Source organism: Penicillium alfredii, assembly GCF_028826965.1.
Source record: "Penicillium alfredii strain IBT 34128 chromosome Unknown utg000011l_segment0_segment0, whole genome shotgun sequence".
Taxonomy (NCBI): domain Eukaryota; kingdom Fungi; phylum Ascomycota; class Eurotiomycetes; order Eurotiales; family Aspergillaceae; genus Penicillium; species Penicillium alfredii.
The window spans coordinates 2,086,001-2,099,321 of NW_026622708.1; the positions used below are offsets into that span (position 1 = coordinate 2,086,001).

At 53.0% G+C, this 13,321-nt stretch overlaps 6 protein-coding genes across 6 annotated transcripts; 4 read left to right on the top strand and 2 right to left on the bottom strand.

The window, feature by feature from the left end:
- Positions 1 to 224: 224 nt before the first annotated feature.
- Positions 225 to 1,686, top strand: NUU61_009199 (putative mitochondrial ADP,ATP carrier protein (Ant); the record flags this gene model as incomplete). Its single annotated transcript, XM_056659724.1, has 5 exons — positions 225 to 275; positions 449 to 470; positions 557 to 633; positions 836 to 1,081; positions 1,135 to 1,686. 5 exons carry the CDS (start codon positions 225 to 227, stop codon positions 1,684 to 1,686), a joined length of 948 nt encoding a protein of 315 aa, XP_056508017.1.
- A 948-nt stretch (positions 1,687 to 2,634) lies between these two features.
- NUU61_009200 (uncharacterized protein) lies at positions 2,635 to 3,435 on the top strand (the record flags this gene model as incomplete). The annotated part of the gene is made up of 1 exon (XM_056659725.1): positions 2,635 to 3,435. One exon carries the CDS (start codon positions 2,635 to 2,637, stop codon positions 3,433 to 3,435), a length of 801 nt encoding a protein of 266 aa, XP_056508018.1.
- A 1,387-nt stretch (positions 3,436 to 4,822) lies between these two features.
- NUU61_009201 (uncharacterized protein) lies at positions 4,823 to 5,935 on the bottom strand (the record flags this gene model as incomplete). Its single annotated transcript, XM_056659726.1, has 1 exon — positions 4,823 to 5,935. One exon carries the CDS (start codon positions 5,933 to 5,935, stop codon positions 4,823 to 4,825), a length of 1,113 nt encoding a protein of 370 aa, XP_056508019.1.
- A 1,314-nt stretch (positions 5,936 to 7,249) lies between these two features.
- Positions 7,250 to 7,870, bottom strand: NUU61_009202 (gamma-glutamylcyclotransferase family protein; the record flags this gene model as incomplete). Its single annotated transcript, XM_056659727.1, has 1 exon — positions 7,250 to 7,870. One exon carries the CDS (start codon positions 7,868 to 7,870, stop codon positions 7,250 to 7,252), a length of 621 nt encoding a protein of 206 aa, XP_056508020.1.
- Positions 7,871 to 8,893: 1,023 nt separating this feature from the next.
- Positions 8,894 to 10,375, top strand: NUU61_009203 (alpha-mannosyltransferase; the record flags this gene model as incomplete). Its single annotated transcript, XM_056659728.1, has 1 exon — positions 8,894 to 10,375. The coding sequence occupies one exon, from the start codon at positions 8,894 to 8,896 to the stop codon at positions 10,373 to 10,375; it is 1,482 nt and encodes a 493-aa protein (XP_056508021.1).
- Positions 10,376 to 11,079: 704 nt separating this feature from the next.
- Positions 11,080 to 13,040, top strand: NUU61_009204 (CAIB/BAIF family enzyme; the record flags this gene model as incomplete). Its single annotated transcript, XM_056659729.1, has 4 exons — positions 11,080 to 11,464; positions 11,549 to 11,847; positions 11,904 to 12,404; positions 12,450 to 13,040. The coding sequence occupies 4 exons, from the start codon at positions 11,080 to 11,082 to the stop codon at positions 13,038 to 13,040; spliced, it is 1,776 nt and encodes a 591-aa protein (XP_056508022.1).
- Between the last annotated feature and the right edge of the window lie 281 nt (positions 13,041 to 13,321).

A 13,321-nucleotide genomic window follows, 5' to 3' on the forward strand; every position in this document is an offset into this window, starting at 1 on the left:
GATATCGGCAGGCGGACGTGACGGCGTAATTTCACCCCCTGCTCTGCCTGATTGGGCTCTAGCGTCTGCCGTTCGCTTCGGCCAGTATTTTTCTTCCCCCTTCCGCCCCTTCTCGCTTTCTCTTTTTTTCTTCTCTCCCATCCCTGTGAAGTGTCCATCCTTTTCACTTCTTCCCATCTCCCCTCTTTCTTGTTGTCGCATTTATCTCTTGCACAACCTTCAAAATGTCTAAGGGTGACGTTAACCAGGCCGACAAGTCGGTGTTCGGCATGCCCGTAAGTTTTTCTGCTGAGCTGGCCATCTCGACTGCGCGCAATGGGTGCCATGGGTATGGTATTTGGTGAATTCCAAAGCATCCATCCAATCCAAAATACGCAGGAGAAATGGCCAGCAGACATATCTTCCTCGATCTCGCTGAATTGGCCATGCTAACGAAGTTTTTTCACAGGGCTTCGTTGTCGACTTCATGAGTATGTGACATGCATTCAGCATTCAAGCCTTGCTCATCCCTGGCTTGCAAATATCAATGATTGCAACGATACTAACTGGTTTGCAGTGGGTGGTGTCTCCGCCGCTGTCTCCAAGACCGCTGCTGCCCCCATCGAGCGTATCAAGCTCCTGATCCAGAACCAGGTTGGTCAATTCTGTTCACCAACTACCGATCGACACAGATCGAAAAGAATACAGATTCTCAATGGTGGCTTCGACTGCGTGCTCCAACAAATGGATGCGACCGGCGATTCACATGTTTGAGAAGAAAATTTTTTTCGGCCCGGGTCGATCGGCGGCCAAAGCTTTGACATCCGACCACGGTTTAACATGTCGACTATTATAGGATGAGATGCTCAAGGCCGGTCGTCTTGACCGCAAGTACAACGGCATCGGTGACTGCTTCAAGCGTACCGCCGCCTCCGAGGGTGTCGTCTCCCTGTGGCGTGGTAACACCGCCAACGTCATCCGTTACTTCCCCACCCAGGCCCTGAACTTCGCCTTCCGTGACACCTACAAGTCGATGTTCTCCTACAAGAAGGAGCGTGATGGCTACACCAAGTGGATGATGGGCAACCTGGCCTCCGGCGGTGTATGTATTCTCCTGAATCTCTGGCTTGAAAACTCCGACTAACGGCTACCCAGGCTGCTGGTGCCACCTCCCTGCTCTTCGTCTACTCCCTTGACTACGCCCGTACCCGTCTGGCCAACGACGCCAAGTCCGCCAAGGGTACCGGTGACCGTCAGTTCAACGGTCTGGTTGACGTCTACCGCAAGACCCTCGCCTCCGACGGTATTGCCGGTCTCTACCGTGGCTTCGGTCCCTCCGTTCTCGGAATCGTCGTCTACCGTGGTCTGTACTTCGGTATGTACGACTCGATCAAGCCCGTCCTCCTGGTCGGCCCTCTCGAGGGTAGCTTCCTTGCCTCGTTCCTGCTCGGCTGGACCGTCACCACCGGTGCCGGTGTTGCCTCGTACCCCCTGGACACCATCCGTCGCCGTATGATGATGACCTCTGGCGAGGCCGTCAAGTACAGCAGCTCCATGGACGCTGCCCGCCAGATCGTCGCCAAGGAGGGCACCAAGTCGCTCTTCAAGGGTGCCGGTGCCAACATCCTGCGTGGTGTCGCCGGTGCTGGTGTCCTGTCCATCTACGACCAGGTCCAGCTCCTGCTCTTCGGCAAGAAGTTCAAGTAGATGATTGCCTGAAAAAAGTCAATCTCATGCCACTGTAGTTATACTGGAGTCGGGGTTGAATCCCTGCCCCAGTGTAACTGGGTGCGGGAAGATGAGGTTGTGGGAACAAAAGATAGATGCGTCAAGAAACGGGTTCGGGGGGATCTTGAAGCATAGAATGGTGTGATTCTTCCCCTTTTTTGTGCCCGATGTATTTTACTGCCTGCAAACTCTTTCTTTTTCTTCAATTTGTACTCCTTTTATTGCGATGTCTCAACGTAGCGATCTGCTTTTCCGTAAACACTCTTGGGAATTAATAGTAGCCAGTAAAGCTGGCCTGCCGTATATATTCGACTGGTCTTGGTTTCACAGGCAGGGCATCGACGGCGATGACACTTGTACAGATGCCTGATAGTATCTCTCACCAAACCTCATATTATTGACCGCGTATTTATTTCCTGTGCGAGCGCAAAAACCATATAGTCCTAGTAGACGGAAAACTATGCTTAATCGTCCTAGGACTGCTGTGGCGGTTTAATAGACAAGTGTACATAGTTGTACTTGACTATTTGACCAACTCTTGCTTGATCGAATGCGGAAGTAATAATGGGGAGCGGCTATTCATCTCTTATAGCTGAGTCTATTTCCTACCTGTGTAAATCCAAACAGTAAGGGATATTTGTTTTCTTTGAGGATTTCCCGTAAATAGTCCCCAACCTACTAGATGCGTCTGTACTTTTGTCCCAGGTATTCCCAGTATGAGTTTCGTGCCCAGAAGATACCCCTGTCAGAGGTACCTCCACACCGAAGCGGCAAACAGCCCCACACATGACGTCCGCAAGCGCCCTGAAAGCAACTTTGTCCTTTTAAAAGTAAACTGACAACTTTCCCTTTCTCTTTTTCTTTTTCTCCCCTCTATCTTCTTCTCCCAACATCCACATTTCGAAACAAGACAAAGAACAGAAGAAAATGGCTGGCCCCACAGGAATCCCAACCTACGCGTCCGCGCCCCTCAACTCCAACAACACAGACGCAACCACCCACGGCTCTACCTCACAGCCTGGACCCGCAACCGCAACAGAAACCGAGGCCTCCGCGACCGCGACCCCATCGCAACCCGCCTCCACCTCTGCCACCGCAACTGCGCCCTCGTACTCACCCATCTACACAACCGCGCAACCCGTTGACTCATCCTCTGCCTCTGCCCAGCCCGGCGCAGCACCGAGCCTCGCAGCTCCAACAGCAACGAGCATCGCGCAGCCGCCCCAGCCAGGCACATCTTCTAATTCTTCTTACTCCCTCAGCGCAACCCCAACAACCTCAACCTCTGGCTCTCCGCCTGCCCCCCAACCCGGCGCACAACCAGTCCCCACCGCATCACTCGCACCCGCGCCTACATCATCGATCCCCCCCACCCCCCAAAGCAGGAGAGCCTGTTTCGTCTACTACAGCTGCTGCGCAGCAGACACCATACACCCAATCATACGCCTACCAACCTCCATCCACAGCAACAACAACAATATCAACAAGCAATCCCTCAATCCCAAACTCCACCTCCGCCCCCTACGCCACCCTCTACCCATCCACCTCTACTACTTCCTCTGCAGGCGCTGCGCATCTCCCGCTGCACAATACCAGTGCAGCCGGTGGTGGTGCGGCGAGTATCTTCCCGGACGAGGAGCCCGGGGTGATGGGCACGGCCAAGGCGTGGATACAGACGGCGGGGACGAAGTTGGCGGAGGTGGAGGCGGAGGTGTGGAAGCGGATTAATAGTGCTCATGATGGGGAATAGGGAAATAGTGTGATGTGTATCTTTTTGTGTGTGTCTTGCAATATACTTGCGATATCTCTCAAAAGAAGATGATTTGGCATTTGGTTATTTAAAGCATTGAGTCTTTGTTTCTGATTTTTGAGGTACTTGCAGTACATATGTATGTGGACTTTTGCTTTTGGTGTGGACTCTCTTTTGCATGCTCTGGCCTTGAGAGGTAAAAAGGGTAAAAAAAAACATTATCTTTGGTGGGGTTGAATCAAGCATACTTGAATGGTATTTGGAGTCTGGTGTGCAATTGACCAGGGTAGTTAGAGACCGTTGAATGAGATATACAAGTCCTGTACAGTGCATGATATCCATGGATTCAAAACAATCTCTTACTATGAGCCAGCTGCTTCAACCATCAATCTACTAGACAAGATCAAATACAGCTCGAATAAAACCTTGTAAAATCAGATCAAGAGACACTCTTGGATCCAAGATTGATTCCAGAATCCCAGCATGCAATGGCACACCAGATCCAGCTACCTAAAGATAACCCTATGTACTTCTGTGGCAGTCCCAACTGCCATCCAATTCAACCCGAACATGATCCCGAGAACCCTCCGGTAACATGTACACGAAGGACCCAAACAATAAGAAACAACAAAACTCAGTTCAATCAATGAAGATGACCGAGACAAAACAAAAATCAGTTTGCCAGACAAAATGCGAGGACGCGCGAGCCAGTACTGTGCAGTTAAGACGACCGACACCTCACTCCCCGTGTTCCGTGTTAGACATTCTGATCATGATGGGGGAGTTTCCAGAGACAATAAACAAATAGCACCAAAACCCAGAAAATATTAGAAAAGAGTACTCCCTGGAAAAAGAGGGGGCAAAAAGAATCATGACCATGGGCTGCGGCCCGAGAATGATGCAATGAGAGAAAAGAAGAATGAAAACGCCAAAGACAATCCAGAAGCTGCGAGCTTCACAAGGAACTCGCAAGCAGAGGGGGTATTTGCACTTGTCATTCATGCGCAGACCATTCATCGTCTGTTCGGAATCGGCCATGACAAGCGTGTCGTTGCGAGCATCAAACAAAAACATCATAAAAAAAAAAAAACGCCGCCTTTCAAATCCCAAACCCAGAAAATCTCTGACGCCGATATCCCAGCAGTCGATCCAAGTAGTCGCACTGCAAGCTTTTCCAAGACTCTTGGTAGCTTGTTTCTTTTCTGATTAATCGTAGAAAAACACCGTGAAGCACGTCAAGAAGCGGTCCGGACCAGCCTTGACGACCTCATTATGGCTGAAAAGGTGTATGCCGAAGAGAATGTAAAAAAAAAAGCCGAAGAAACAAATAATAACTAAAACGCCGGTGATGATCATGGTAGAGCCCTACATCGAGCCCAGCCGGAGAAGGGCTTCCACCGCGGCGCGTTCCTGGGTATCGAAGGTGCGGGGCGCCGACTTGGCCATCGCCGAGGGAGGGCCATTTCCAACCAGGCCGGGAGGCTGTGGCTTCGCGCGGGCCGCGACATGGTTGCGGACAAAGCCGCCGCCACCGTTGAGCGAGCGGGCGCGCAAGGCGTCTGCACCGATCTGCTTCCAGTCCTCCTCGTCGGTCACATCACCTTCGTCAAACTCTTCGTCCTGCATTTCGTCAGGCGCTTCAGAGGAAGAGCAGTACTCGCGGCCGTCGCCGTCTAGCGACATCTTGTCGGCCTCATGTTCAAGCATGTCGAGGTCCTCATAGCCTCCGTAATCCTCGGTATACGAGAACGCGGTGGAATCGGGCATGCTCGCACCGTAGGGGTCCCTGCGTTGCGTCCAGCCAGGACGGCCCTGGATCTGCAAGCCGCGCTGCTGGAACGAGTCTGCCAGGCTGGAGGCAGGCGACGACGCGTTGCAGGAGCGATCGCGCGCAGGCTCTCCACGACGGCGCGCGTCCCAGCGACCCCAGCCGATTTTTTCGAAGATGACATCGCCATCTGCATCGCCGGCGTCGCCACTGCCCCGACTTTCCAACGCGGCCACGACGAGCCGACGCGCTTTGGCGGGAGGGATGCGCGAGAACCCCGGGACAGACGTCGTCAGGTCGCCCATGACGTGGCGAATGGCCATGGGACCCTGCTGCAGCAAGATCTCGGGCAGGTGGTATTTGGCCAGCATCGTGGGCGTAATCGCGCCGGCGCTCTCCAACTCCTGGCTCGGCTGGGGCTGGTTCTGGCTGTTCGCATGCTCGACCGCGTCCTGCAGATCGATATCCGAGTCCAGCTGGGGCACCGTGGAGAGAGGCGACCCAGGCGACAGGGCTGGGCGATGTTTGAAGGCTTGAGGAGGGAGGGTGGGTGAGATGGAGTTGGGTGGCGTAGGCAACATGGCGAGTTGTCCGAGGCGAGAAGGGGCGCGGCCACCTTCAGCGAGACCGGAACGGGGTTGGGGGATATCAACAGAGGCAGTCTTGCCAGCAAGAGCCATCGCAAGGCTGGAGTTGGTCTGGGAAGCCATGGTTGATTGAAAGAAGAAGAGGGTGGACAGGTGGCTGAATTGGGGGTTAATAAATGAGTCAGAAGGCGTTTCATACGCGACAAAGCCACGCCACAAGATGACGGATCTGGTGGCGACCAGGCAGCTCCATGAAAAGGAACAGGATACAAAGAAAAAAAAAAAGAAGTAAAACACTCACCTCTTGTAAAGCACAAAGAGACACCGTTGAGTTGGGGAGTTGTAAACGCGACACGGCAAGCGATAAGGACACCACGATGCGACGCGGTCAGGGGGGAGATAAGTCGCGATAAGAGCAGATCACCGAAGACTGGAATGGAGTGAAGCGAGCAAATGGTGGAATGGAGGGGGAGGATTGAGGAATATTTAGGAATCACGAAAGAAGCATCGGAGAGGGGGGGGTACAGTCAGACAAGTGTGACTTGTACTTGGGGGGGGGGGGAGTACCAGAGGTACCTCGAATCATTAGTCTGCGACAGTACAAAGGGCAAGTACTCCCTAAGTACCCATTGGGAAAGTATGGAACTCCGCAGGCGCAGCGCAGACGAGGCGCGTGGGGAGTTGATTGGCGTGGAGCCCGGGAGGATCCGGTTCACGTTCTTATCCTCACCATCTACACTCTCCATCACCATCATCTCTTCTATCAAGTGAATCTTGGAATCTTGGAATCTTTGATCCTTGGTAGACAATACTAATGAACTCATATCCATAATCACCCGCTCCCTAAGGAATCCTCTTCCAGGCATTTGCACTGGCCGCCAAACCCCCTCACGCCAATGCTTGTTATCGGCCAGTCATGAGGCCTGGTGATGCTCGTGCGTCCCAGGGCGTAACCCTATCCCCGTGATGGCATCCCCTGCCTGCACGTGTCTTTTTCCTTTTCTTTTGCTTTCCTTCCTTTTCGCCACAAAATTTGATCGATGACATGATTCTTTCATGATTGTCTTCATGATTGAATGTCCCCTTAATGTCACAATTTTTGATCCTCTCCACAGCTCCCGATATAGGACTGGTGGAGGCTGACGTCACTAGGGTGATTCGTGGAAATCAATACTTGGGATCACCTAGGTACCTAGGTTCCTAGGCTATAGTGGCTGCATGATTATCATTATCATGACCCTCAGCCATTATTAAGAGAATGAAGAGAATGCAATGCATGCCCCGCCCTGACAGCCGAGCAATGCATTGCATTACTTGACCTTCCTACCGGGGATGGGTATACTTACGTAGTATACCCACAACCTCGGTCCACTATATACAACCTGGTTCTCGAATTGATTACTTGAGGTCCAATTTAGGTACCCGAAATGATGCTGCTCATTGATGAAGTGTCCAAACACAATCTGACTTTGAACTGAACAACTCCGACTTGTCCATCTTCTTCCCCTCCAACTGATCCGATGCCGCATCTCTCCCCACCCGCTTCAACCAAACCTTCAAGTCAAAACACCCCTCACTCAAATCCCGCGGATTCCTGAACAGAAAAGCGGACCCAGGCTGCTGCGCTGGCCATATCCCATCGGTATACGTGATCGCACACGACACGGGCTGGTAATTGCGCGTTTCGTAGGCAGCCAGCTTCGCGGCCTCCGCCACGCTGCGCACATTATATACAGCACCCTTGACAATATCGCTCGGGACGCTTCCCACTAGAGCTGGGTACTGACCCCACAGTTTGCATTGGTACCCCTCGATGTACGCTGGTCGCAGCTCAGGCTTGGTGTCTAGCCCTAGAATCTCACCGAGGATCCCTGGGTCTAGGAGTGATCCATAGAAGAAATACGGACCTGTCGGTAGATCAGACGGGTCTATAGGAGCGTTGTTGATAATAGGGAAGAATTTCTCTGGAGGTGTACTTCGTAGTTTGCGCACGGCTGGCGAGATCTTTGACTCGGGGTGCGCGGGTGGAGGTGGGGGTGGAGGGGCAGAGTCCGACATGACTGCATGGGATGGTGGGAAATGCAACTATGGTGTGTGGTGGAATTCTGGGTATTTGTATTGGGAAGGGATCCCTGCTGAAACAACCTGATCAATGCACTCTGCCGTCTTCGCTATTCTCCTAGAAACAATATGCCTATCTGCTTCTACTTGGCATAATCCATAGTATAGCCTATCGTCGGAGTATTTTTTTGGGTGAATAACACAAGTCTCTTCCTTTTTCACGACATCTAATATGGGCCAAACTATTCATATATCGTAAATATATGATAGGAAATGTTACTTCCCAGAGGCTAGAGATAGTCCAACTTGCTGGGATAGAACAGTATAATCGTTATTAAAACAGCTAATGGGTAAGTCCATCCGCAGACTTCAAAATAAAATCTCTGGGGAGCTCAATCTGGCTTTCTAGAGGTCCAGCCCAGTATCGAGAATTTAATATATCAGCGCAGGTACAATCGCAGCCAGTGCTTTTGCTCGAGTCCACAACACATAATCTACTACCAAGATCCATGGGTCAACTCGCAAGTGCCTGTGCTAGCTAGTATACATCCCATTGCTGCCATATACCTGTCGACCTGTGGATATTTATATCAACCTTGCCATATCTTAGCCATCACAACACGGCAAGAGATTGGCAGCCATGCGGCCGGCCCCACAGGGGGGTCCATTTGTTTCTTGAGAGTCAGCGCAACGAGATTATGCGATTGCGCCCGGTTACGCTCAGGGGCAAAGCAATGAGATATCTGGCCAGATACATTGACAGTCCCATGAGGAGTCAATTTTCTACAACACAAGCAACGCATCTCTAGAACGCAAGACCGTCCAAGGCTATTATTACCAAGACCCACGAGGGTTCAGGATCGACAGGCACTCCTACCGAAAGATTCTGTCGGGGGCCAATTGAACGGGCCACGCGTCGGGAATTGATCGGTGACCCTCATTTCTTTTTTTCCCGTTTATCTGAGAAAACGGTTGGATCTGCTCCTTTCCAAACCCCATGCGGTTTCCCCATCTTCAACCATGCCACAAGGCTTGAGGCATGGAGCCAGCCGGCGGATCCTCGTGATCTTCCTGACGGGCGTGCTGCTTCTCAAGACGTATTGGCTATGGCACGGCGCCTGGGGAGACCCCATCGCTGCCATGCCCCTGATCGTTCGCCAGGCGCGAATGTGGCAGGATTTCCATTCGCTGCTGGAGCAGCATGCGCCTACGGGCTCGCCTCCGCTCATTATTCTGGGAGCAGGAGCCCAGCGATTCAATCCGTTGAGCGACTCTGTTCGCCAGAATTATATTTATAATGCTGTCGACCTGCTGCAGCCCATGCAGGAGGCGCACGACGGCTTCGTTAAAGCTATCCAAGCTCCCATTGACCCGGCCTACGTTCCCAGGACGAAGGGAATTGTTTCGGCCGCGGGGGGCACTTACTTGCCGACTTTTGTCGTGTCTCTGCGCATGCTCCGCCGCACGGGGTCCACGCTGCCCGTGGAGCTCTTCCTCAAGGACTGGGGCGAGTACGAGCCGTACATCTGCGGGATCGTGCTGCCGGCGCTGAACGCGCAGTGCAGAGTGATTTCGGCGATCTTGGTGAACCAGGAAACCGAGAAAGGACACGCGCACAAGATCGAGCACTACCAAATCAAATCGTTCGCGATGCTCTTCTCGTCCTTTGAGAGTTTCCTTTGGATGGATGCGGACTGTTTCCCCCTGCATGACCCGTCAATCTTGCTCAATTACAAACCGTTCACCTCAACGGGTCTCGTCACCTGGCCCGACTTCTGGACCAACACCATGTCCCCGATATACCTCAATATCTCGCGGCAGCCAGAACTCCCGACATCGGCGCGGCAAGCGACCGAGGCCGGGGTCATACTGGTTTCGAAGCGATCTCACTTCCACACGCTTCTGCTGTCCGCGTATTACAATTTCCACGGGCCCTCCTGGTATTACATGCTGCTAAACCAAGAGTCGCCGGGAACAGGCGACAAGGACACGTATCTGCAGGCGGCCACGGCGCTGGGCGCCAAATTCTATGCCGTCAGCGAGCCCGTCGCCGATCTGGGGAACCGCGCCGGCGACGGCGGCGTGCAGGGTGCGGCGATGTTGCAGGCCGACCCCATCCAGGACTACGACCTGACGAGTCGGGGGAAATGGCGCGTCAGGGATCCGTCGGTGGCGAAGGCCCCGCGGGGTTTCTTTATCCATGCCACCAATCCTGAGTTCAATCCCGGGAAACAGCTTATGGGGGAAAAGTCCAAGAAGACGGATGGTACTCCCGGCCGGCTGTGGACGGCCGATGAAAGCGCTCTCCGCCGTTTTGGGTATGACGCTGAAAAGGCGTATTGGGAGGAGGCAAAGACGGTGGCATGTACACTAGAGCATAACTTTGTCACTTGGCGGGACAAGTCTGGTATCTGTCAGGGCATGCAGGAGCACTGGGGGGCTATTTTTGAGGATCCGGACGCCGAGGCGCCCATATTTACGACTGGCCTCTTCTGGAGCTGATGATCGGGGAAGAGATATGACCACAAGAAAGCAATGTATGAATAGTGTCGTTGATTTTTGAGCAATGCAGAGTGTATATATCCTGACGCAGAAAGAAAACTATACAAGACCTGCCATCTAACTTGATTGCCTCGCATAGTAAGAGCAGTAATAACGACAAAGAAAATTTGAGAGATCACTCCAGCAAGAAGACCAGAAGTAGAATATATCAAAATCACCTACTGGAAAATCAAATTAAAAAACAACGTCTGTACAAACTATCTATGGATATAGATCATGGACAAGATCACGTGCCGCATCCGATCTTATCGCATCCGAACCGGCCCGTCGCCTTCGGATATTGCGGGGAGAAAGAAGAGTGACAGATGAAGTCAACTTCCGTTTTTGCCTTGAGCCGATTATGCAGCTGCGCCCACCCGACGCAGATTCCTCGTGAAGTCCCATATAACGCCATGGTCGCCCGGGGCGTCGATGTGATTTCGTTTTCTTTTCGCTGTTTCTCATTCCTGGCTGGATCAACCTTAGCGGAGCCTCCCTGCGCGACATCTATTGAGCACATAATACCCACTTCCTTCCACCGCTGATCGCAGAGTGGTCTCCCGCGGGCTGCATCTATATAACCGGCTATTCAGAGAGACAACCAGGCAAACCAGCCGAGGCTGCACGCATATAAACCCATTTCCAAGCCAAGAAGCCAAACAATCATGGCAAGCGACGGCAACGTCAACAACTCACCATATTCTCCGATTCTCGAGACAAGCCGGATCTTCTCCGAGCTGTGTGATCAATCCGAGCGTCTCAACTTGCCGCCAGAGGTGCAGGCAAGCAAAGACCGGGTGTCATTCTCCACTAGCCACAATGAGATCTACTTCCCGATCCCGTTCAAGGAATCCGAGACCCTGGCGGCGCTGAAGGGCGTCGAGGGTTCTGTGGCTGCTGCTATCGCGGACCTCCGCTTCGGACGGGGTGCATCGCCGCGCAGTGTCCAGGTGAGCCTGGAGGGCGCGACGGCGTTCGGGTGCCAGGCGTACATGGCCAAAGTGGATGGGTTGTCGAAGCTGGATTCGGCTGTGAAGGCGAAGTTGAAGGGTATGTGTTCTTTTTCTTCTTTCTTAATTATCATCATCTTCTTTTATACATCCAGGCTAAGAACTCTGACTGACCATCGTGCAGATACGGATTTGTTGGCTGCCCAATCAAATGGCTACCGTCGTATGTCGGCCAATTTGTACAAGACAAAGAACCCCGGCGAGTTCTTCCATATTCATGGCTCGTTGGAGGCCACGTCGACATTCAATATGATTGGACTCGAGGGCCACCGTCCGGATCTGACGGACTACGAGGAGGTCATTAAGGTGATTGAGAGTCGTGTGCAGAAATACTCTGCCGCCGAACTGGAAGAAATGAACAAGGAGCGGCGGCAGGCGGGTGTGACGGCCTTGAAACATGAAGACTTTATCAAGACGCCTCACGTATGTATACATCCATCCACCAAGAAAGAAAGTAATCCAGCTAACACACCAACCAGGGAAGACTAAACGTCGAAGAGCCAGCGTGGAAAGTTACTCGACTACCCGGGGATCTCCCTCCAACACCATTCCCGACAAACCGCAGCGGGAGCACCAAAATTCTTGAAGGCGTCAAAGTGCTAGAGCTGTGCCGCATCATTGCCGGCCCGACCATCACACGGATTCTGGCCGAGTATGGCGCAGACGTTCTCAAAATCACTAGTCCGCACCTGTCGGATGTGCCGTTCTTCCAGGTCGACGGCAACATGGGCAAGCATGCCGCAGACCTCGATTTGAAAAGCGAACCCAAACGACAAGAGTTCGAGAAGCTGTTGGCTGAGGCGGATGTTATTGTTGACGGGTACCGTCCAGGAGCGCTAGAGAAGCTTGGCTACGGTCCGCAGGCCATGGCGGCGCTGGCAGAAAAGCGCGGCAAGGGCATTGTCTATGTGAATGAGAACTGTTTCGGGTATGAAGGCGAGTGGGCGGACCGCGCGGGATGGCAGCAGATTGCAGATTGCGTGAGTCTCCTTTGAGTTTTGATTACCCGAAAATCTCAAAACCAGAAGACTATGATTCTTAAAGAAGCTAACACATGGAAAGGTCACCGGAATCGCATGGGCCCAAGGCCAATTCATGGGCCGCTCGACCCCAGTCGTTCCCCCTTCCCAATCTCCGACTACGGCACCGGCTGCATGGGCGCCATCGCCGCCCTAAGCGGGCTCTACCACCGAGCCAAAACCGGCGGCTCCTACCACGGCACGGCATCATTGATGCATTACGACCTCCTCCTGTTCGCCGTGGGCCAGTACCCACCCGCCGTGCAGGAGGAGCTGCGCGCCGCTCAGCCACCAGAGTTCTTTCAGCTGCGCCACTGCGACAGCGTCGACCGCATCTCGTCCACCGTCTTGAAGAGCATGCAGGCCCGCTTCCCGCACCTGTACACTCCGGCCGGCGTCGGGTCCGGGGACGGGCGCCAGCCGCTGACGGAGCGCTGGTTCTCGCATGCTTACAATGCTGATGTTGAGGTTGTGCGGCCCGTGGCTGTTGTTGAGGGGGTAGAGAATCGGTTTGTGCGGGCTAGTCGCCCGAATGGTGCGGATCGGGCGTCGTGGGAGGGTTTCCGGGCTGAGGAGGGGGATGTTAGGAAGTGCTAGATTCACTTCTTGGATTTTCTTTTTTATCTTTCACTTTCACTTTCACTTCCACTTCCACTTTTTCTTTTCGGGGTTTCTTCGTTTCTATCGGCTTGGGTTGGTACATAAGGCGTACGTGAAATGCATTGTATATAGATCAGCATTGATCTTCGAACCTACACCATTCTTTCATTCCCCCTACAACACCGTATAGCCGTACATTCACCAGAGATCCGACAGCTGATTTTAAAACCCTTGGCATGCTCCATAATAACCCGGGTCCATGGCCTGCAAGGGTGGGA